Here is a 25,475-nt window from a genome sequence, read left to right as displayed (position 1 = left end):
CAATTAGGCCGATCTGAAGCCTATATTTGTTATTACCCTGGTTCACAGTTTTGACAATATTAAGATTCTAATTTCTCTTATTTGTCAAGAATATGTAGTGCTTTCTGCTGTCACGTGGTTTAATTTATAGGAACCTCACTTTTGATGCCAGAGACAACTGATTTAGTGTCTAGGTTTATTTTGTTGGCTTCGTAATTCTGAGGCAACTCCAGGTTTACATTTCTGCTGCTTCCTAAACCTGATTATTTTATAAAAAGTCAGCTTTTTTTTTTTTTAAGTTGAGAGAGAGAGAGAGAGAGAGAGAGAGAGAGCATCATGGGGGAAGAGGGGCAGAGGCAGAGAGAGAAGAGAGAGAATCTTAAATAGCCTCCATATTCATTGTGGAGCCCAATGCAGGCCTTGATCCCAGGACCCTGGGATTATGAACTGAGCCCAATCAAAATCGGACATTCAACCCACTGAGCCACCCAGGCATCCCTAAAGTTTGATTTTCTTAAATCACTTTTCCCCATAACATTATTATCGGTTTAATTTTGAAATATCCATATGTTATTTATTTATTTTATTTTTTTTTCAACGTTTAGTTATTTTTGGGACAGAGAGAGACAGAGCATGAACGGGGGAGGGGCAGAGAGAGAGGGAGACCAGAATCCTAAACAGGCTCCAGGCTCGGAGCCATCAGCCCAGAGCCTGACGCGGGTCTTCGAACTCACGAACCGCGAGATCGTGACCTGGCTGAAGTCGGACGCTTAACAGACTGCGCCACCCGGCGCCCCGTGAAATATCCATATTTTATATGAGGGCTCCCAGGACTACAAGATCTCATTTTCCTTTCTAGATTTATTCCTATTAGCTAGCTTCATAGGGGCAGCTATAATTTAAAAATTTTATATTTTCAAAGTGCGTTGATAATTGCTTATAAGTCTCTTTAGTACATAGATGATTCGTATTGGAAGCTATCAGAGATGTTAAAATTAAATGGTTTTACCAAATTTCATTTGGCATAGCATGGATGTTAAGTTTAACATATGGTAACTTTTTTGTTTATTGAAATTGAATGTAAATTCATTAGTAAACCTGGTGATGGAGATTATACAATAAATGAATAAAGTTTAAAGCTGCAAAGTCAGATGCTTAATACTGCAGGGGGTATTCTTTATCATTTCCTTAGTCCAAACTCCATTTACATTTGTTTAGTACTTAATTTACTTGAACAAAGGGGGTTATCTTAGTTAACTTTCTGAGGCATACACATTTAACAAAAATTCTTGAGATTTACTTCTAAGGATTAAATCAGACAACGTACTTCCATTTATGAAATATCCCTGAATGGGCATATTCATTTTGGATAAAAAGAAAACAAGGTCTTTGGGGTCTGAAGAAAAAAAACATGAGAAGGGAAAAAGAATATTTTCCAATTCACAAAACGGGGAAAAATATGTTCAGGGTACTTCAGAGAAAAGAGCTTGAATTTAAATGTTACAAATACATGTATCCCACGCAACACTCCAGGAGAAGGGTAGAAATCTTTTTTCCAAGTGCGTTTGGTTTTTGTAGCATCCATCAGCAAGATCTCTCTTTCACAATACTGGGAGAGGCCTGTTTGTTCCTCCACTTCCACTGCTGAAGTTTGGACAAAGTTTGAGAAACCCCAGGCACCTGCGGCTCTGACCTAAACCACCGAGGAGCACAGGGGAGAGCGTCACTTCTGTCTCCAGATTCCAGACCTTTTTAACCCTCAGTGTAGACGCCTGGCCTCCGCACCCCAGAAATAAGAGCTATTCGGGGAAGGGGGACCTGGGTCTGCACTGACGCTTCGCAAAGGTGTGCGTCCACAGAACACGGGCGGACAGGGGCGGACAGAGGCGGGCGGCTCTTCTTTTGTGCAGGCAGCTGCCACCGGGCGCAAGCACCGCAGGAAGGAGGCTAGAGCCGTGGGCCGGTACGCGGAACCCCCGCCCGGCGTCTCACCGTGCAGTCCGCGTCTCACGGTGCGGTCCGCGACTCGGCCGGAAGGGGGCGGGGCCTTGGCCCGGCGCGGCGAGGCCGGCCGCGGCGTGGTTGGCGGGGGGAGCTCCTCCGGGGCCCGGCCCGCAGCCGCGCGTTTCCGGCGCGCTCCCCCGCGTCCTGCGTCCTGTGGTCTCGTCCGCCCCCGCTGCCATGTTGGATTGTGCGGCCGCCACCGCCGCCGCCGCTGCCGCCGCCGCCGCCGAAGAAGGATTGGAGGAGGAGTTGGGAGTTTAGCGCAGTCGCCGGAGTACGAGGACAACGACCATCCGGCCAGAGCCTCGCCGGGCGGGAGCTGGGAGCTTCCCTTTCTCTGTGCGGCCTGCCGTTGGCTCCTCCTTCCCGTGGCCTCCTCCTCCTCCCCGCGCCCGAGGAGCTGCGAGATGCTGCGCCTCTGATTCCCCTCCTCCCGCCCCTGTCACCGAGAGGGGAAAGAGCACTCGCCTACTCTCCGGAGACGGCCCTGGACTCGCAACCCAGCCGGCGAAACCATGAGCTCCGGCCAGCAGCAGCCGCCTCCACCGCGGAGGGTCACCAATGTGGGGTCCTTGCTGCTCACCCCGCAGGAGAACGAGTCTCTCTTCACTTTCCTCGGCAAGAAATGTGTGGTCAGTGGCCGAGACCCGCGTCGCCACCCCTGACGTTACCTCTCGGGCCCGGGCTTGTGGGCCGGGAAGTGGGAGTGGGGAAGAAGGCGGGAGCGGCGCGGGGAGGGTCCGGCTCCCGGCCAGGCCTCCAGCCAGCCCGGCTCCCCGGGTGTTGGGCAGTGCCGGCCGGGGCGGCCGGACACCGCCTCCCGAAGTTGCCCGTGAGCTGGGAAGTGTCACCTCTGCAGGCCTGCCCTGGAACCCTGCCTGGCCGGGCCCAGGTCTGCGCCCTAGCTACTGGTTCAAACTTTGCTCTCAGGCCACAAGGGGATTTTATTCTTGCACAAGCTCCTCGATCTTAAAAACCGGGCCTCTGTACCGGCCCTCGCTTCACCTCCTGCCGCTTGATCTGGGGGGGGGGGGGGCTCCTTTCACAATGGCAGAGGTTTCAGGAGTGAGTAGGTCGAGGAATGAAGCCCAAATATGAATGAAGCGGACCGGAATGTGGTTTTTAATCCCCGTTTAGGATCTCAGGAGGGAGTGAAGTCTAGTGCATCGGTTCAGAATGAGAGCAGGAAATGGTACTGCTCCCCATTGCAGAGAAACAGCGTTTATTTCTCCAGCAATCTCGACCAGGCCTGGTTTCTGCTCTCCTCCCCACTGATTTTTTTTTTTTTTTTTTTTTTTTGCATTGGTGGGAGGAGGTGCTGTTTTCCCCACAACCATGCGCAGGGGAACCGCAATCTCTAGTAGTTCTTGGCCTTTTGGGGCCTGAGAGTGATTCTTAGGTTGGTGCTGTGCGGCCTGTTCCAACCCCAGATGGCTGGTTGGGAGCAAGCAGTTCTGCTGTGGGAAGGGGAATGTGTGTTGTTGACGGAAGCATTCATTACATTGGCTGCTGGCACTTCTGGGGGTGGGGAGGTTCTGCTCTGTGGTGTAGGCCTTGTCAGGCTGCATCTGACTGCGGTGGCTGGGTTGGACCCTGGCTGATTTTGTTGAAACGCTGTTGGGGTTCCTTTCTCCCCTCTTTGCGTGTTAGCACCTGCACAGCATGTGCCACAGGAACCCGGGGAGCGCCGACTGAAATGTCAGCAGAGCAGTGCAAAGTCACAACTGTTGTTAGCAGTGTTAAATCTGCCCAACTGGGCTACACCTGCTTGTTTAAGAGGTTAGGATTGGACAATTTCTGGAAAGTTACCCTATGAGTTAATTGTTAACTTCATAGGAATCAACCTTTTGTATCCTGTTGGAGATTGAATTATTACATTTAATTCAAATGTGTTCTACATTTTACTGATAAGAATGAAATAAGACGACTGGCTTAATATCAGTGTTTTGAGAAACAACTTTAAAGATAACCAAGCCCCCTCCCCCCCTTTTAAACAAATGAGAAAACGGAGCCAGTGAACCCTAAGTCACACAGCAATTTAGGAATGTAACCAAAACTAGAAACCAGGACTCCTGATGCCTAGTCTCTTGTGCTTTCCACTACATCATGTTGTTTTAGAATGGTTTCTTCCCTTGTTACTGATTTGTTTCAAAAAGTGGTGCTAAAGGAATTATCACTTTTTTTACCCACCAAAACCTGATAAAATTAGAGTGTAAGATTCTTAAAGCAGCACCGATTTTTGTATATTTTTAATTTATGAGAATCTCCAGGTTTTCAAATGTTACATTATTTGCAAATGAAAAATTTAAAATTTTGCCAGTTTATTTACATTTGCTATGAAATCTGTGTCAGAAAGGAAGTAATTGTATTGTTTGACATACCAGACACATTAACTTTAGGCAGGAAGGACATTACATTTAAACGTGAGTACACCGACTGATTGCTTTATGCTTACCTGTAATGTTTCCTCGTTTCAAAATGAAAGATCTGAAAGAATACTGTGATTGAGAAAGAGAGCTTTCTTTCTGGTTAGCTTAAGTGGATTGCTGAATACGCTGTCCGTATTCAGTGCCCAATATCTTTATGTTGTCTCTTACTAGTCACCTTTACCTTTTGAATTTCTGTCATTTAAAATCACACTCTTTAGTGGCCTGCTCTTGTGGTATGAAATTTTTTGTGAAGATTAATATTTGAAGTATCCAGTTCTTTGAGAGTAAAGTAAGAAAGATTGTTTTTAAAAAAAATTTTTTTTTAACATTTATTTATTTTTTGAGAGACAGAGAGCACAAGCATGGGAGGGAGGGGCAGAGAGAGTGGGAGACACAGAATCCGAAACAGGCTCCAGGCTCTGAGCGGTCAGCACAGAGCCCGATGTGGGGCTTGAACTCATGAAACAGGAGATCATGACCTGAGCCGAAGTCGGGCGCTTAACCGACTGAGCCACCCAGGTGCCCCAGAACGATTGTTTTTTGAACAATCCTTTTTTTCCTCTTTGCCCACTGTGTGGCTTTTTGTAGTTTAAAATAATAGTGAAATATATTGTCTTATAAAAAGAAAAAGTCAAAAGTCAGACCAAATTTGTTAGGGAAGAAGTGTATTTAGAGCTCTAACTAAGAATTCAAGAAATGAAACAGTAGTTATAGTCCCAGTTCTGGAGGAGCTGCATTCCTTCTGTGACTCAACCCATATATATTGAGTAACTAAATGTTGAGGTCAAAATCAGGGGTTGATGCCTGCCCTCAAGGAGCTTACTATGTCTAAAAAGGGAAACAAATGTGTAAGCTGATGAGTAAGTCAATACTTCAGAGTGATGTATAGGAGGCTGCATGTCTCAATGCAAAATGTCTTGGCTTTGTAGTCAGCACACAAGAGTTCAAACTCAGATGGTCACTTACAACAAGTTTTTTGTTTTTTTTTTTTTAATTCTTGTTTTTAACTCCCTGTGGTAGAATTGGTTTTCTTATTTCTAAAATAGGGATTCTGTCTTATGGAGTAGTTTTGTGGATTAGAAGGACCATATGCAAATATATGGATGTTATTATTTTTTGTAAAAGTTTAGGAGATTAAAAGAGAATGGTGGGAGAGCAGATGCGTGAAAGTTTTTTAGAATGGGTGATACCTGAATATTTAAGATTGGTAGGTAACTCCCAGGTGGATGAGAGGAATGAAACAGCTTGGAAAGTTGGGACCTACCAATAGTTTGTTATGGAGCAAGGAGAGTTTCTGCCTAGGTCCTCAAACTTAGGTATGCATTAGAAATATTGTGGAGATTACAAATACTGCTAGGTCGAATCTCTAGATAATATTCAGTAGGCCTGAGGTGGAACTCAGGCATTTCTATTTTTAGTAAGGTCAACAGGAGACTTTAACATATATCACAGTTTGAGACTCACTGCTGAAGTTTACTGTTTTCTGATAGGGTATTCCTGAAACACATTTGACATGTTAATATGTTTCCCTTCAATCTTGGATGTATATTTTGTGAGTTAAGATTAAATTAAAACGAAGTTGGGTTTTTTTGTTGTTGTTTTACTACAGATTTTCTCTAACCTGTTAAGATACCAATGTGTATTTCGTAGATGTAAGAGAGATACAGTTGAGGAAGTATTGCACTAGTTAGTGGGGGACCACAAGATCAGATACGACTTTTAGAAAGTTTGGGAGAAAGGTGAAAGCACCAAAGAAGGCAGATTGAAGGTAGTAACAGTGGAGACAAAGGAGATCAGGTAGGTATTTACAGCAGTCCACATAAGATATGATGAGGGCCTGAATTAAAGCATTGCTGGTGGGAATTCCAGGACATTTAAAAAGTCTCTAGTAGGATTTCATTCCCCTTAGATATAGCAGGTGAGGGAAGAGAATTGGGTCAAAGACAGGTGTAACCACCAGCAGAAAAAGGATGCAGAAACATACATACTTCACTAAATGGAAATATGTCTGTATATTAAACTCTAGATTGGTGATTGGTTTCATGGAAGAAGTGAATCTTAAGTAAATCTATTTTGCCACAGTTTAAAAAATAGATTTTGTGAAAGTTGAGGTTTCATTTGAGTTATATGTGATATGTCAATACATGTTATATACTTTTACCTAAATAGTTCTGATGCAATTCATTAGTTGGTAGTATTTTCTTAGAACAGTTAGGAAGAGTTAAAAACAAGATCAGGTCTTGTTTTGTAGTTAGTTTTGTTGTTTTTCATGTACTGTGATTTAGCTTACTTTCTGTAGAGTATATGCCATCTTGCCAAGTGGAGTTTAATATATATAGTGCTGAATAAGTAAGAAATTAAGGATTGGGAAAAATAAAACCTCATACTACCTCTCTACAACCATCTGTGGTCCAAATGGATTAAGTTGGTAATGTCGACTGATGCTTTTCTCTGACACATTCAACGAGTTTATTTCAAGATTTAGTGGTGCATAAAAAACCATTTTTATTAACCATCTTTAATCTTTATTTCTTTTGATTCCTGAGCACTTGTTTTAACCTACTTATATTCTTTCATTAGATTTTTTATTTTCTCACCCTATATATAATTATGGAAGATTAGACCTTATACCTACGTAGTCTTCTATGATTTTTATAATATCTAGCATACAGATCACTGAATACTTATTAATTATAGTTGCTAACTCATTTATTCCCTACGAGCTCATTCAGCATTTCTCATTGCTTGATCACGTTGTTAAAATCTTCAATTTCTGATGCAAGTTTCATCTGGATTTAAATCTTCCTTTATAAGAACAATGTGGTTTAAGTCAGCTGCTGAACTAATATAGGTGGTAAGAGTAGCTGTCCAACTGTTACTTTGTTTCTGTTCTAAATTCTTAAATAGGTTTACAGGGAGAGGTGCCTAGATGGATCATTGTTTTGATGAAGGCCTGAGTTAAGACAGCATTGCTGGGAAGTTAGGGCCGAGAATGTATTTCACCTTGAGTATGGAAAGAGAAAAAAGGTTAACATTTGGGATTTGGAATATGCAAAACTGAAAGGGCAACCTTGTATAGAGGAAAAAGGTGAGTATAAAAGTGTCTTCTCTGGTAGACTGTAAGTATAGGAGGAGATTTAGAAGAATACAGCAGATCTGGGCTATAAATCCCTTATTTCTTGTTATTCTTAGCTTATAATATAGGGAAATTTCTCAACCAGTAAGAGCCTTAGTGTTTAGATTTGTAAGATGGGCTTGCTTAAGGGTTTCAGAGAATAATGCTATAATGTATGTAGAGTGTTCTGGCTGTTTGGAGAAGCATGTGAAAAAATGGTATAAAGATTTTTAAAACGTTTTTAGTTTAAGTGTTAGATTTAACGGTCATAGTGAACTAACTTGGTTATTTTACAGACTGATTCAAAGTTGAGGTTTAAAAGAGTAGATAGAGTTGGGCTTCATTATAAATTAGTCTCTTTAGGACTTTATAGAACCCAGCATTAGTATAGAGGTCACTTTCACTGTAAAGATGGGAAGCAAAACAAGTTCATACATTCTTGTCCACAGTAATATATATCGTTAACTGTAAATATAACTCTTAATCGGTGTGTGACTGAACAATCTAATATTTTTAAGTGGTTAAGTATTGTTTAGTAATTAGGAAACGTTTAGTATAGTTAACTCTGTTTGTATATATAGTATAACAGAAATATATCCTGTTTCTATCTATTGTATCTGTCAGTATTATAAAATTAGTGGAGGATTAGTGACTATAATATCAGTATAGGAGAGTGAGATTATTTAGACAATATTAATTTCACTTTGGAGTTTATGTGTTATGTCGGAATTGTGACCCTTTTTTAAAGAGACCAAATAATTGGGTGTAGAGTAATGTTGAAGAGGCATATTTAGAAAAAAACCCTTTAGAAAATAGAATCAATTGAAAGATGTGTAGTAACTTCATAGTTCAATTACTATGGCTTTCTGATAGTTTACTTAGTTTCTCAGTATCCTTGACTCCGGGGTTCCTCTGCTATAGTGATTTTTTAAACTTATTTTTAACTTGACCTGAAGATTTACTATAGAAATATGTCTTTGTAAAAGGAGAACTCATTAAATACCAGATAAATTGAAACAAAATGGAAATATGAAAGACATCTAGGAATATAAACTGCTGTTAAAAATGATATGAGATCAGAAATTATCATAAGCCAAGCACAGAGTAATCTTTGGACAATGAAATGTTTTTCAAGTTTCATTTTACAGTTAAACCCTTATATTAGATTTGGAGAAGCTAAAACTATGTAGTATTTTTAAGTATTAAAATAGAGGTGAAATTGTGTATTTGTCATGTCTTTGGTTCCAAAATAAAAAAATTTAAGTGAAATTCTCCCTCCACTATGGTGAATTTATGTTGCCATAAAATATCAGAGGATACCTAAATACTTGAGAAATTTTCATTATAGTAAAGGAGCTAATTGATTTGTATGCAACACATAAAGCTAATCAGAAATCCAGATTTCCACTGTTTTTATTAATGAAATATCATCGTCAAGTATTGAGGATTTATTGAGATGCTAACACTCCCCCAGTATCTTCAAATACATGGAGGGAGTAGGAAGATTCAGTTCTTACAACTATGTTGTTTACTAAGTAGCTGGGGAGGACAAAAATCTTGCATAAAAAGATATGTTTCACTAGCCAGCATATAATAAAAAATTAAATAATAGGAAAGATAGATATATCACTGTGGCATTTGCTGCATCATTGTGGGCCTTGAACATGAGGACCTTAAATGGTATACAATTTGTCAGGAGCAAGGAACCACCTGAGTTCAAGTAGAGGGAAACGTGTAAGTTTAGAGTAGAAAATTGGCATGGAGTGTTAGGAAATATTGAATAGACTGGCTTGGCTAGAAATGAGAATAGTATTTGTTTCAGAACATAATGATAAGTTTGAAGGGTAAATTGAGGCCAGATTTTGGAAGAACTTGAACTTCAGACTTAGAGGTTAAACTTTAGTCCTTAAGTTACTAGTAAAGAGGCAAAAAAAGATTTTTCATTAAAAAAGTATCAAGATAGGAAGGATCTAGAGATGGGGAAAATTAGAAACTACGTTCATAATGGGAATAATTAAGTAACAGTTTAAAGTTTACTAAACATCTTATTCATTCTCTCAGCTGACCTGGCCTGGCTAAGGAACCGGAATTGTAGCAGCATCTAGAACAAAAAAAGGGTTATGAGGGATAGTAACATGGTCTTTGTGCACATGGTGGACACTACCTGTTGCCGATAGCACTTTTTCTGCTGTGTCCAGATGCGGTCTCTGAATACTCAGTGCATCGTGCGGGTAGCCACTACCAGTCAGTCCAGGTTCACATAGATGAATGACATCTAGTTGCCATCCCAAGGTTATATAATGGCAATGTTGTGAAGGAAAAAATGGCAATATTCAGTTGGCTTTGTGAATTCCAGATGACAACAGAACCTCCTGATGGTAATAACAAGATAGTAGAGATTGTAGGAGTAGAGCTTTTGGAATCCTTTGCAGAGTGTTGATTATTGAGGCCTTGGGAGTGAATTCAGTCTGTGAAGGTGTCAGTGCAGGTCAAGATTGCAGAGGGAAGTAGTCTAACCCATATTTGCCTTGGCCGGCATGTGAGAAGGATGGGTTTCATTGAGGCGTTGGAGGCAGAGAGGTATGTTTTCTTTATCATAAAATTCGTATTGTACATGCTGTTCTGAAACTTAACTTTTTCACGTATATTAATATATATTTCATATGTTTCCATGTCCATTTGTATCTGTTGCATACTTTTTATTACTGCATCCTCTATTTTGTGAGTTTCTTGTAACTTACTAATCTCTGTTGGTGGGTGTATTAGTTTTCTGGGGCTGCCATAACAAAGTGTCACAAACTGCATGCCTTAAAAAAAGCAAAATTTATTCTTGCTCACTTAGGAGGTTAGCATTCTGAAATCAAGGTGTCAGCAGAGTTGGTTCCTCCTGGAGGCACTGAGAGACTTCATCCCATGCCTCTGTCCTAGCTTCTGGCATTGCTGGCAATCCTTGATGTTTCTTGGCTTTCCTCACGACTCTAATCTCTACATATGTAATCACATGGTGTTCTTTACCTGTGTCTTCTCTTATAAGAATACCAGTCATTGGATTAATGTCAACCCTAATGACCTCATCTTAACTTGGTTACATTTGTAAAGATCCTCTTTTCAAGTAAGGTCATATTCATAGATACAGGTGTTAAAACATAAATATATATATATATATATATATATATATATTTTTTTTAATGTTTGTTTATTTTTGAGAGAGAGAAAGTGGAGGGAGAGGCAGACAAAGAGGGAGACACAGAATCTGAAGCAGGCTGCAGGCTCCGAGCTGTCAGCACAGAGCCCAACGTGGGGCCCGAACCGCTAACTGTGAGATCATGACCTGAGCCGAAGTCAGACGCTTAACCAACTGTGCCACCCAGGAACTCCTCAACATATCTTTTAGGTAGACATAATTCAGCCCAGAGCAATAGGGTATTTTTTTCTCTCCAAGTTTTTGCCTTTAGAAACATATATGTTTCTAAACATACAATGAACATTCAAATACATATTTTTATGTACCCTTTTGAAGTAATTCTATTGAATAAATTCTTAAGAAATGATGTCAGAGGGCATGAGCATTAAGAATGTTAATATATACTGCTGAATTGTTTTCCAAAGCAATTGTTTCTAAACTCCATATATTCTCATCAACACTAGGATTTAAAACTCATTTTCATTTTGACAGATTCATGGGTCCAAAAATATATATATATATCTGTTTGGTTTGTAGTTTTTGGTGAAGTTAAACATCTTTTTATGACTGTTTATAGATATTTCTTCTGTGAATTGTTTGTTCTTTGTTTTTAGACAATCTTTTTCTATTGGGTTTTTTTCTTAGTGATTTGAAGAATTCTTTAGAGATGGTAATTGTATATTACAGTATTTTTTTTGGCAGTTTGTCATTTATCTTTTGACAAAGCATATTTGGTATTCCTGGTCATTGCAGGGGTTTTAAAGTTTTGTAAAGTTAAATATAATAGTCTTTCTGTTATATCAAGTTTTTATTTAATAACGTGCTAGCTTAGAATTACAAAAATATTTACTCAGTTTTCTTAGTACTTTTATGTTTAAAAGTTGAAACCTCCAGCTTAAATAGTGGATTAATCTATGTCTCCTTGCAGTTTTATCAGCTTTGGCCTCACATATTTTCATGCTCTGTTATTAAATGCAACATATTAAGTATTGTTATATCTCCCTATAGACATGGTCTCCTTATCATTATATAATGTCCCTTTTATACCTGATAATTTTCCTTGCTCTGAAACACACTTTGCCCAATATTAATATAGCTTTCTTTTATTTAGGGTTAGTATATTTTTCTCTATGCCTTTACTTTTAATTGCCTGTGTCTTTATAATTAAAAAAAAAATTTTTTTTTTTTGTAAATAGCATGTACTTGGCTCTTTTTTTAAAATCCATTCTGATAGTCTCTGTCTTTTAATTGGGATATTTAGACCATTTACATTTAAAGTAATTATTGATATAATTCGATTAATATCTACTATATTGTTAATTTTCTATTTGTTGCCCTTGTTCTTTGTTCCTTTTTTTCCCCTTTCTTTATCTTTTTTCTTTTTTTAATGTGTATCTTTGAGAGGGGAGAGCAGTGAAAGAGGGAGGTACAAAATCCAAAGCAGGCTTCAGGCTCTGAGCTGTCAGCACAGAGCCCGATGTGGGGCTCGACCCATGAACCATGAGATCATGACCAGAGCCGAAATTGGACACTTGACCGACTGAGCCATCCAGGCACACCTGGTTTTAATTGAGCATTTTATATGATTCTATTTTCTCTCCTCTCAACATAATCGTTTTTACTTCTTAAAAAAATTTTTAGTGGTTTTCCTCCATTGTGCAATATATATTTATAATCAGTCAAAGTTCAGTTTCCAGTAACACTATATTGCCTTGTGGGTGGTAGAAGTACTTTATAACATAAAACTCCCAGTTCTTCTATGTCATTCCTTATAATATTGCTGTCATTCATTTCACTGATCTATAAGCCATAATCACTGAATACATTGTTGCTGTTACCTATTAAAGCATTTATAAAGAAGAAAAATAGGGGCACCGTGGTGGCTCAGTTGGTCAAGCGTCTGCCTTTGGCTCAGGTCATGATCTCGCTATTTGTGGGCTCGAGCCCTGCATCGGACTCCATGCTGACAGCTCAGAACCTGGAGCCTGCTTTGGATTCTGCGTCCCCTGCTCTCTCTGCCCCTCTCCCACTCATGCTCTGTCTGTCTGTCTCTCTCTCTCTCACACACACACACACACACAAATAAATAAACATTAAAAAAAGAAGAAAAATAAAAGATTTTATTTAACCTTCATTTATTCCTTCTCTAAAACTTTTTTCTTTCAAGTATATTCAAATGACCTATATCATTTGCTTCACCGTAAGGAACTTTTAGCACTTCTTGCAAGTAGACTACTTGTCTAGTAGGAACAAATTCTCTCAAATTCTGTTTGTCTTAAAAAATACTTTTCCACTTTCGAGGATAATTATGCTGGATACAGAATTGTAGATTGGTGCATTTCTCTTTTAGCACTTTAAATATTTTACACCATTCTCTTCTTGTTTGTGTGGTTTTTTGAAGAGAAATTTGATGCAATTCTTACGTCCAGTAGAGGGAGGAAATTCCTCCAATAAGAATTCTTAGGTTTATTTGAAATCATCCTGAATGAATCCTTAATTTTTCAGGCCTAAGTTTGATGCATCTAATGATTATGGTCTTTTTATTATTTTTGAGGAGAACTTAGAGAAGTTTGAGAAGCATAAGTTATTTTAATTCTTTATTTGATTAAACATACTCAGAATGATCTTATTTTTTTTTTTTTTTTATTTTTTTTTCAACGTTTATTTATTTTGGGGACAGAGAGAGACAGAGCATGAACGGGGGAGGGGCAGAGAGAGAGGGAGACACAGAATCGGAAACAGGCTCCAGGCTCTGAGCCATCAGCCCAGAGCCCGACGCGGGGCTCGAACTCCGGGACCGCGAGATCGTGACCTGGCTGAAGTCGGACGCTTAACCAACTGCGCCACCCAGGCGCCCCAGTCAGAATGATCTTAATTTCACATTGAAAGACCTGAAAATAATGCTGATAGTATATAGCTAATCAGTTAATATTTATTCAATTTCACCATCAGGAATTCACTATTAGAAAATATGGAAATCAGGGAATTGGCTTTATGCATACATACACCCACCTATATCCTGGAAGGCTCTGTTAGTGCTACATTTTTATTTGATTCTTATATTGTTGTATCTCTTCCTTGAGCTCAGACCAACCTGTTCATTTCTAAAAGCAATTTTTCCACAGAATGAGAGGAAACAGTTTGAATAACTCAAAATATTATGTAATATTCAGGTGTTAGATTTTGGAAAAAGATCTCTGATAGCAGTCAAGTGACTTATTATTTAAACAATGACTTTTCTTTCCCATTAAAAAATACAGTGCATTGTCCCATAATGGAGCCTGGTAACCATTAGCCACATGTGTCTGTTGAGCACTTGAAGTGTCATTAGTTCAAATTGAGATGTGCAGTAAATGTGAGATGCACACTCTATTTCTAAGACTTGGTACAAAAAGAAATGAAAATATTTCATTAGGATTTTAATATTGAGGGGCTCCTGGGTGGCTCATTCGGTTAAGGGTCTGACTTTAGCTCAGGTCGTGGTCATGATCTCGCGGTTCATGGGTTTGGCCTTGCATAGGGCTCTGTGCTATTAGCAAGCAGGCTGCCTTCAATCCTCTGTCTCCTATCTCTCCCTTTCTCCCGCTCTCTCTCTTTCTCTCTCTCTCTCTTTCTCAAAAATAAATATTTAAAAAAAGAAAGATTTTGATGTGGGGGCACGTGGCTGGCTCAGTCAGAAGAACATGTGACTCTTGGTCTCAGGATTGTGAGTTCGAGCCCATGTTCGGTGTAGAGTTTGCTTAAATAAATAAACTTAAAAAAAAAAGATTTTAGTATTGATTATATGCTGAAATTACAAATTAAGAAATATATTCAGTTAAATATGTTAAAATTAATTTCATTACATTTAAAATTTTTTTTTTTAATGTTTTATTTACTTTTGAGAGAGAGAGAGAGAGAGAGAGAGAGAGAACTAGTGGGGAAAGGGCAGAGAGAGAGGGAGACAGAATCCGAAGCAGGCTCCAGGCTCTGAGCTGACAGCACAGATCCTGATGTGGGGCTCGAACTCATGAACCATGAGATCATCACCTGAGCTGAAGTCAGACGCTTAACTGACTGAGCTACCCAGGCACCCCTCTACACATTTTTAATTTATATATTGGCTAGTAGAAAATTTGAAATTGCTTGTGTGATTCACATTATATTTCTAAGTGCAGACTTAGGCAGTTTTCAAAATAATATTGATAAAAATGGAAATCATCTATGAACCCCATCATCCAGAACTAATTCTTATTAATGTTTTTGTGTATATCCTCCTAGCTTTTGGTTTTCATGAATTATTGAATGGTAAATGAACATGTGTACTTATTCTCAACAAACACCCCCTGACAAACACAGATGTTTATTTTTTTATTGACATTGTTTCATGTCAGTAAGTATACTGTTTTCAGTGGGCACATCCTAGAAGCTTGACCAATTCCCTAGAAATAGACAGTTATTTTTCTTTTCTTTCTTTTTATTCTAACATTCCCCCTAACATTTGTATGTGTATACATATATTCCATCTATCTTCACACACTTGATCTGTTATTTTACTTTGATAATTTCCAAGAAATAGAATTGCTTAAAGGGATAAGTGCATTTAAAAAAAATTTTTTTTAATGTTTATTTTTGAGAGAGACAGAGCACGAATGGGGGTATGGGGGGCAGAGAGAGAGGGAGACACAGAATTCGAAGCAGGCTGCAGGTTCTGAGCTTTAGCGCGGAGCCTGATGCAGGGCTTGAACTCAGTGAGCTGTGAGATCATGACCTGAACTGAAGTCAGAAGGTTAACCGACTGAGCCACCCAGGTGCCCTGGCATAAGTGCATTTATTTATTTATTTTTTTTTTAATTTTTTTTTTTTTTCAACGTTTATTTATTTTTGGGACAGAGAGAGACAGAGCATGAACGGGCGAGGGGCAGAGAGAGAGGGAGACACAGAATCGGAAACAGGCTCCAGGCTCTGAGCCATCAGCCCAGAGCCCGACGCGGGGCTCGAACTCACGGACCGCGAGATCGTGACCTGGCTGAAGTCGGACGCTTAACCGACTGTGCCACCCAGGCGCCCCCATAAGTGCATTTAAAATTGGATTTTATCTTGTCAGATTGCACTGACCAATAATTTGTGCCTTTTATTATGACAATCTAGTATATTCTTTGTAGTCCTAAGTAACATTAAACAAATACAAATAGCAATAATTTTTAAATTTAATTCCATAAAAAATGTTCTGATTTCTTAAGTATGATTTTCCTGAATCTCGGGTATTATTTTTCCAAGTTTAGAGATTTCTCAATTTTAAAATGAAAGTTAATGAATGAGAAGATAAATGCAACAAGGTACTTTACAATCAGAGTTTATGTATCTCCCTTATAAAGTGGGATATTACGGGTTTGTTTTTTCAAATAAAGCAAGTAAGAAGGTTGCATTAGTATTTGTTAGTAGCAACTTTCCCTTTAGCCACCTTGCAAACAAGATTGTGTCAGACATAGAAGTAATTAGCTTGGTGGTTTATTTTAAAAACTCATCACAATAAGGTATTTTTGTCACTTTTAAAACAGTTGAGGTAGAGGTGCCTGACTCAGTTGGTTAAGCATCTGACTCTTGATTTCAGCTCAGGTCATGATCTCATGGTTTGTGGGACTGAGCTCTGTGTTGGGCTCTGCGCTCATAGCCACAGCATGGAGCCTGCTTGGGATTCTCTCTCTCCCTCTCTGCCCCTCCCCCATTCTTGCTCTCTCATGCGTGCTCTCTCTCTAAATAAATAAATAAACATTAAAAAATTGAAGTATAGGGGCACCTGGGTGGCTCAGTTGGTAAGCCTCTGACCTTGGCTCAGGTCATGATCTCACAGTGTGGGAGTTCAAGCCCTGCGTCAGGCTCTGTGCTGACAGTGCAGAGCCTGCTTGGAATTCGTCTCCCTCCCTCTCTGTCTGTCTGTCTCTCTCTCTCTCTGTCTCCCTCTCCCTCTCTCCCTCCCCCCCCAAAAAAGTATAAATAAACATTTAAAAATTTAATAAATAAATAGATAACATTTAGATGGAAATTCAGAGGAGCTAGAATAGCCACAAAAGAAAAATGTTGGTCCACCATACCTGATTTTTAAGGTTTATAATAAAGCTATAATAATCAGACCAGTGTTATTGGTATTATGAAAAAGGTTCCAGGTCAATTCAGTGATGGAGGATAAGGAAGGCTTGCCTCCCTCTTCTGTGGATGGAGGTTGAGGTGGAAGCAAATTCCTGTGATTGGTGGCTTTAAAATATTAGTAATGGGGATGCATTAACTTGGGGTTTTCACCATGTCATATAGATGTTTATGATTAATTGAAGTGCCAAGAAGAGAACTGTTGTCATTCTTCTAAAAATACTGTAACAATAATTAATATGATTCTAAGAAAGACACTCTTTTCAGTTTAGTTGAGCTAATGTAATGAATGAATGCAAAATGCATATAAATACTGTGCTGGGACTAAGTGTACATAATTGGAGGATACATGGCCCTTGTTTTCAGAGGATGAATGGTGCATTGGCGAAACACCCTATGTAGGGACCTGTCACAAGTCAGTCAGTGATATGTCCTTCATTGGATGTGTAAATGAAACGTTACGGGATTATGCAGAGGGAGAAGTGTTTGAGGACATGGTGGAAAAACTTGATCAAGAGTGTGCTATTTGAACTAGGTATATGGAGTTTGACAAGTTTCAAACATAATATTCCAGCAGAGTAAACATAATGAGTTAAGATGAGAAATACAGTATGTTTGGGCATTTGTAGATTATTTGGCTGCCATCTGTTATATCTTGGGTTAATAGCAGGAGGCAAAGGTCAAGTTGTTAATTGCCGCAGGTTAAGAAAGAGTTTGAATCCTTGCCAAAAAGTTGCCCTTTATTCTTACCAAAGAGAAACCTGTTCCGTTTTGAGCATGAATCTACATATTAAAAGATAATTGTCAAGAATTTATGGAGAATAGTGTCCTCTCAGGCTATTAAAATACATCAGGCCAAAGGAAGTTACTGTATAAATTCAGCTCCACATTTATATGATTGCATATAACAGCATATATGTATAGTGAATAAAGTGTCTTTTCTCATTGATTTCCATTAAGAACTTGGAGGTATGAGAATTACTTAATATTTACTTTAAGAAACCAATTGTTAGTTACAGCTCTTTGGCACAAATAACAGAAACTGGTTCTGGCTGGTTTAAGCAAAAAGGAATTTATTGGCTATCAGAGGATCCCATGGAATCCGGGACAGAATTGAACAATAAAACTTCAGGAGCAGCAGGAGGCTGGGAAGTTCTGAGAACAACAGCAGGAGTTGGTGGAACTTCTCTCAACTCCAGTCATCTCTTCCCTCAACCCGTTAGTCCTGTGACTCAGTTTGGAATTCTAAATTTTAGGGAGAGAATCTTAATTGAGCATAAGCACAGGTGCTTGTCCCTGGAGAAAGGAACTAAGTCTTTAATACCAGAAGTATTAGGGTTGGGGGGAAAGGCAGTACCTGCTTATGTTCTGTTTATCGTGTGTATAAAAGTTAGTGAAAATTCTATTAAGATATAGTACATGATTATTTATTTGGTCTGTCACTCACCTAAACCTGCTTTAGATGCCATTGTAAAAAAATATTTACTGTACTAAGGTGTTGTTTTTAGTTACAATTCTGATCCCAGATTTGCAGACTGTAGAGGTGTGAGGGTTTCTTTCATGTTTTCGCAGGCTTGGGTTTTTTTTCTTGTTCTCCTTATTTTTTAATTGACCAACTTGATGAAAACAGGAAATGTTCTCTAATTACTAGTTTCTGTAAGCTAGTAGTAGAGCTTTAAAATGATCTGATTGGAAATATAGCAACTGATAATGTGAGTATCATAATAGTTAACATTCAAGAAGTACATACAATGACAAGCAGTTTTCTGAGTACTTTCTGTATTTCATTTAAATTTAATCACCCTATGATGAAGAAATTGTTCAGAACACTTTACATGTATTAACTAATTTACTCTATAACACAAAATGAAGTTAGTAATAGTATCCCCATTTTGCAGATCAGGAAATGGATTGGAAAGATGAGTATATAATTACCTAAAATCGCTTAGCAAGTGAGTGGTGGAATCCACCCCAGACTCTGTGCTTTAGTCCTCACGTTATTCTTCCCTGGGATATCTGTGATTCTCTACCCTTACTTTGTCCCCTGTCAGAATTCAGCATTTGCTTCTCAGCCTTTCTAGAGCACTTTATTTTTGTTTTCATTTTGGTACATTTTATTTGGTACATTTTCATTTTGTAGCATAGTTTGTTATTCATTTAAAACATATCTCCCTAATTAGGTCACTGGAGACAGAGACCAGCCCTTAATTATTTTTCTGTTTTCAGCATATAATAAATATCTGTTAAATTGAATTTAATACTGTATTAAAATTGAGTCTCTAGTTAGCCAGACATTTTGGAATAAATATGATTTTATTCTTTTTATTATGAATATTCCTTTGTCTAATGATTCCAACTCTGTTCCACTCCTGACCTTATAAATTCTATGTCTTATTCTAATAAAGTATTTATATAAAATCTCTCCCTTGGATTTTCCAGAGCAGTACTATCCAATGGAACTTTTCACGATGGTGGACGTATTCTGCATTTGTACCGTTTAATAAGTAGTCATCCATGGCTATTGAGACTTGGAAATGTGGCTAGTAAGACAAAGGGACTGAATTTTCAGTTTTAAATACCTGTGTGTGGCTAGTGAGCTCCTTATTAGACATTGCAGCTCCAAAGAGCAGAAGGAAAAGGAGTCCAGTAGCATCTTTTCACTTCCTGCCTTAGGCACCTCCTGCCTAAGTCACTCACCTTGGCTCAAAATTAATTCTTCCCAAATAATTTATGCATTAAAAACATAGAACATTTATCCAAATATGTACATGGGATCCAGTCACCCATTCCATTTAGAGAGAAAATTATTAGCTTGCTGTTTTTGCCTTTATAATGCTTAGTGTAACATTATAGAGTAGAATTAAATTATATAAAATCCTAACATTTAACCCTGCCCCCCAAGTTTATGGTTTATTAATGATAAAAATCTTTTAAAAGAAAAAAACATGATCTACCATTTATTTTAATACAGTCTGCTTCCTACTCCTCTGTGGTGGTTGCAATCGAACATCTAGTTAGGCATGTTCATTCAGTTTCAGTAATGATAACTGGAGTTAGAAATATTGGTTCATGCATTTTGAATAAAAAATGCCTTTTGAAACTAGCAACATTAAGCTTTCTGAGGAAGTATATAAAATTTGGTTTATTAAATGATTTCAAATTATTGAGTAGATCATTACTGATGTTTAACACTATAATTTTAAGTCTGAAGTTGTTAACAAGGGATAAAATTTTTAATTGAAACATAATTGAAATACAGCATCATATTTCAGGTATACAGCATCGTGATTCAACATTTATATGCATGGCAAAAGGACCACCATACTAGATCTGGTTACTGTAAAGTGTAAACCTTAAAAACAACCTTAGAAAGGTCCTTGGGGCACCTGGCCAGCTTAGTCGGTAGAACATGTGTCTCTTGATCTCGGGGTTGTAAATTCAAGCCCCAGGCTGGGTGTAGAGATTACTTAAAAATAAAATCTTTGAAAAAATAAGAAAGATTCTTGCCTCTCTTTTTTTTTCTTTTCTAATAATTCTTATACATCATGTATGAGTCTCAAATTTTGAATCTAAAGTCTTTAGGTTGTATGTTGAATTTAAATTCCATTTACTCTCAGATTAATTTCTTTGCATGTTCTTCCCCCACCTTGATTGTACATATGAAAGTCAAGCAAATTAAATGTGTGTATATATATATATGTGTATATATAATATATGATATATAATGTGTACAAAAGAAATGTATACATATTACACATAATTTATATACTTCTATTTATGTTATATAATACATGTAATATGTATACACATCCTTATTACTGTCTTTAAAAGCTTGGATAATTATGAATTGCTGCATATAGAATAACAAATATGGAAGACAAAACCGACTGAATTTTATTTAAACTTGCTGTCTTGATTAATCATGTTAAGAGTTCAAAAGACTCAAAGGGAAAGTTTATGAAAGAAGCCATAGACTTTGGCCTTCATTACAGACATAGGCTATCTTTTTATAATAGCCAAAGTTTGCCTTTTTATTACTTTATGCCTTTAGATATTATAGTATGTTATTTTCAGCAGTGTTCACTTAATTTTTAAGGGAAGGCTTTTTGGGGCGCCTGGGTGGCTCAGTCAGTTAAGTATCTGACTTCGGCTTAGGTCATGATCTCACAGTGTGTGAGTTCAAGCCCCATGTGGGACTTTCCGCTTTCAGCACAGAGCCTGCTTTGGATCCTCTGTCTGCCTCTGTCTTTGCCCCTCCCCACCTCACACACATGTGCTCTCTCGCTCTCTCAAAAATGACTTTTTTTTTTTTTTTTTAAAGGAAGGCTTCTTAAAAGCTGCGAGAAATTCTTCCTGGGTTACAGTTTCTAGATCACAAAGATCTTTTTTTCACCCAGACTTCTACCATGATATGACTTGAGTAGGTCTTTTTCTTTTCTGTGTGTATTTTCACACCAATATTTAATTTTTTGAAAAACTCAAATACTCACATGGTATAAAATCAAAATATATGAAAGTGGAAAGTTTCTCTTCCATGCTATCTTCCATTTGCCTCTTCCTTCCTCCCCTCACAAAACACCTTTGCATATACAAAATAGGTAGCAACTGTGTCCATTTTCAGTTTTATGCATACTAGGCAAATATTGATTCTTGCTATTGTGCACAAATGTTAACATACTACACCTTTCATTTTACATCTTGCTTTTTTCTCACATAACAATGTATCTTGAGGATTTTTCCTTATTAGAACCTCTTCATTCTTTTATTTTTTTAGCAGCTGTATTGTATCTCATTGTATAACTAAATTGTAGTTTATTTAATGAGTTGTGTGGGTATTTTTCTTGATGACCTAGAAAGTTCGAGTTGCCTGAGTAATTTTGGATAATATTAAGGTTCTGAAGATCTGAATTAATAAATGTAAGATTTGAAATATTTTGTTGATTTTGATGGAAGTCCTCCTAAAATGTGTTAGTGCTTTACCATGGTTTAGTACAACAGAACAAACACATTACTGAACTTACTTTAACTCCTATGTGATAAAGTAGGTCCCTATGTGAATATTTGAGGTACCATATATTTTACTCTGGTATATTTTCTTGCTCCAAAAGAAATACATCATTATTACAGGATGCAAATTGCCTATTATGCTTCATCTGATGAACATCCATTTTGATTATGGTTAAGACTTAACTTTTTTGGGGTTATTGTGAATCAGTTATAGCTCTTCTTTCATACTGTATGTCATGCTATCTTTGCTTATGTAATATTTCTCATTCCTGCTAATTATTAGATCCTTTCATCTCAGTATTTTTTAGATATTTTGCCTGTACTTTTTTGAGTATGTGGGCTCTACTGCAGCGGATTTATGGCAGATCTGTCCAGGAAACGCTCACGTGGGCTTCCTTTCAGAGAATTTTTGTTAGCACCAATGCGATGTGTACTAGTGGGGAAACTCTGGTACTAGTTACGTCAGAGATCGTAACTTTTCCTGTTCCAAGTATTCATTTATGTTGAGTAGAGTTGACACAGCATTACGTTAGTTTCAAGTGTACAACATATCTCACCACCAAAAGTGTAGTCACCATCTGTCACCCTACAATGTTGTTATAATACTATTGACTATGTTCCCTGTGTTTTGTTTTGTTTTTAGTGTTCATTTGTTTTCGAGAGAGAGAGAGCGCACACAAGCAGGGGAGGGCAGAGAGAGAGGGAGACAGAGAATTTGAAGCAGGCTCCAGGCTCCGAGCTGTCAGCACAGAGCCCAACTCAGGGTTTGAACTCACGGACTGTGAGATCATGACCTGAGCCAAAGTCGGACACTGAAGGGACTGAGCCACCCAGGTGCCCCTGTGTTCTCTGTGCTTTTTTTTTTTTTTTTTAATGAACTTTGAACTTCTCAGCATATTTGATTCCTATAGACTTTAAAAAATGTTTTTTTAATGTTTGTTTATTTTTGAGAGAGATAGAGACAGAGTGCAAGCCGGGGTGGGCCACAGAGAGAGAGAGACAGACAGACAGACAGACAGACAAAGAAATCTTAAGAGGATCCAGGCTCTGAGCTGTCAGCACAGAGCCTGACGCGGGGCTCAAGCTCATGAACTGCGAGATCATGACCTGAGCCAAAGTCAGATGCTTAACCGACTGAGCCACCCAGGCCCCCCTCCTGTAGACTTTTTAATTCTAGATTTCATTTTATTCTTTAGCATTTCCTGTCCACTAAAAATATTTAACCTAACCATTGGTGTAGTTTGAGAGGGTCTAATTACCTAACCAGTCCACTGACTTTTGAAGAGAATCTTCTTGGTAAGGCCTAGTGAAAAGAGGAACTGCTTCCTCCTGAAATGGACTAAAGTGTCTTGTTAGGCAAGCTCATGTTGCTTATTCTCATAAATAATAGGATATTAACTGTAGGTTAAGTTATAACACTTTTTGAGGGAGTCAGGGAAGGGATATGATAGATGACATCTGAACTGAGGTTTGAAAGGTGAACAGAATTAGCCAGGTAAAGGGAGGGTGAGAGAGGGTGTTTTGCCTTTGGGAGCAAAGAACTGAAATGGAAAATCAGGACATGAGAGAGGATAATGATTAGTGAAAGATGGTGCCCTGTGTCTTCAGTATACAGTGTGATAGGTGAGAATGAGGTGGCACATGCATTTCTTTCTGTGATTGGGAACAAATTATCTCCTCCATCATTTCGCTAATATTCTGCACTGGTCAGACCACATGTAACTATAGACTGATAAGGGCAACCAGACTGATAAGGTATCCATAAATCAGGTCAGATGAGAAATGACCAAAATAAATTCTTGCTGAAAAAGAGATGACCTGAGAAGTAGGGTTGTTGGGGCACATCTTTATGAAAATGAAAATGTTATTGCCACTACACATATATGATATGCTGTGATTAGTGGGGGAATAGTTTACATCTCCAGTTTTGTAGCATTGTAGCCACAGTAACTAGCACTGCGCCTGTCACATAGCAAGTGTTCAACAGATATTTAAATGAACGATTAAAGATTAAATACCTGTGGGTGGGAATTGCCAGGAAAACAGGTTTAGGTTCAGTATCTATTTCCTGAGTTGCTCAAGAATAAGAGTTTTTCCCTTCAAGTTGTGAATTCTCCATTGGAGCAAGCATTCAAGCAAATGTTATTTAATTGTCTGTTAACAATATCACGTGAGGAATTCTTACTTTGGGTAGAAAGTTAACTATAAAGACTCTTGCAACCCATCCACATAGACCCACACATTCCCAGTGACCTTTCAAACCTTTTTTTTATTGAGTGGTTTTTTGAAGTTGCTCAGCCGCAGTTTTTTTCTGTTGATAAAGTCACTGCATGTTAAAAAGTTACTACATTAAGTTTGGTTTGGCAAAAGGAATATATTGAGTTAGCTCTTTTTTTTTTTTTTTTTTTTTTTTAGATACAAAATCCTGTTGCTGCAATAGGTGCATTATATTGTTACTCCAAATAAGGCTGATCCACGTTTTGTGGCCTGAAACTTACATAATTTGGAAGGGTTCTCTTTAAAAAAAGAATCCAAAATTAAATACAAAAATGGTGATTTAGTATGAGAAAAGATAACAAAAACCATAAACATCACAAAATCCAGAAAAATAGCTTATTACTTATTATAACTTATTTCTATTACTATTAATTGATACACTCTCTTGATATTTTTTTTCCTACTTATTTTGGCTATCTATTCATTGAGCACCTCTTTACATGACAACAATTTTGTATTTTCAAAAAAAAATTTTTTTTTCAACGTTTATTTATTTTTGGGACAGAGAGAGACAGAGCATGAACGGGGGAGGGGCAGAGAGAGAGGGAGACACAGAATCGGAAGCAGGCTCCAGGCTCCGAGCCATCAGCCCAGAGCCCGACGCGGGGCTCGAACTCCCGGACCGCGAGATCGTGACCTGGCTGAAGTCGGACGCTTAACCGACTGCGCCACCCAGGCGCCCCTACAATTTTGTATTTTCTATAGAGAGATCCTTTCTTCTTGCACACGGCTTAGCAAACTATAGCCTGCTTGTGTTGGTAAATGAAGTTTTATTGGAACAAAGTCATCTCCAAATTATCTATGGCTGCTTTTGCACACGCGATAGCAGCAGAGATAAAAGAGGCCAAAGAGCCCACAAGCCTAAATTTTAACTATCTGGTATTTTATAGAAAAGACTCCTGCTCTAGTATGTTTGATAAAAATATTGATAGTTGTGAAGCTCAAAGAAGTTTCCTTAAACTAGTTACTGGTACATCTTTAATTTCCTTCACTTTGTTTAGAGGATGCTTCTTGCCTGGGGAAAAAAACTCCAGCTCTTGATCTTAGGTGGCTGGACCATTCTCCTTTCCCCAGAAGTGTTCAAAGTTTGGTCTTAGTGTGCCACCCCCAGCAGGGTGCTAAATAGCAGTCATTCATACCTTTTCCTTGGGGTTAAAGATTGGGTCTGGGAGCATTTTGTGTTCCAAGAGGGACAGGTTATTTGCTGGGGCTGGACGGATGTCGAGGTAGTGCATCCTTGATGGAAGTACCAGGATGACCTCCAAGAATAGCTACAGAGGAGCCCTTAAGCATGCGGCTGGGGTTGCTGCTCCTTCATGTGCTCCCCAAAGGAGAACAAACCAAATTTTGTAAG

At 38.3% G+C, this 25,475-nt stretch overlaps 1 protein-coding gene across 2 annotated transcripts in view; it reads left to right on the top strand.

Moving 5' to 3' along the window:
* Positions 1-2,164: 2,164 nt before the first annotated feature.
* Positions 2,165-25,475, top strand: part of WASL (WASP like actin nucleation promoting factor) — a 63,565-nt gene continuing 40,254 nt past the window's right edge. The window contains exon 1 of one of the 2 annotated variants that reach the window (XM_030308353.1): positions 2,165-2,615. In XM_030308353.1, coding sequence (XP_030164213.1) covers positions 2,499-2,615 — 117 coding nt within the window. In that variant the 5' untranslated portion in view covers positions 2,165-2,498. Of the gene's footprint in view, positions 2,616-5,446; positions 7,501-25,475 lie in introns of those variants that run through there. The other variant, XM_030308354.1, reaches the window with a different exon arrangement.

Source organism: Lynx canadensis, chromosome A2 (genome assembly GCF_007474595.2).
Source record: "Lynx canadensis isolate LIC74 chromosome A2, mLynCan4.pri.v2, whole genome shotgun sequence".
Lineage (NCBI taxonomy): Eukaryota > Metazoa > Chordata > Mammalia > Carnivora > Felidae > Lynx > Lynx canadensis.
Note: the sequence above shows the minus strand (reverse complement) of the source record. Positions and strands in the feature narration are given on the sequence as shown.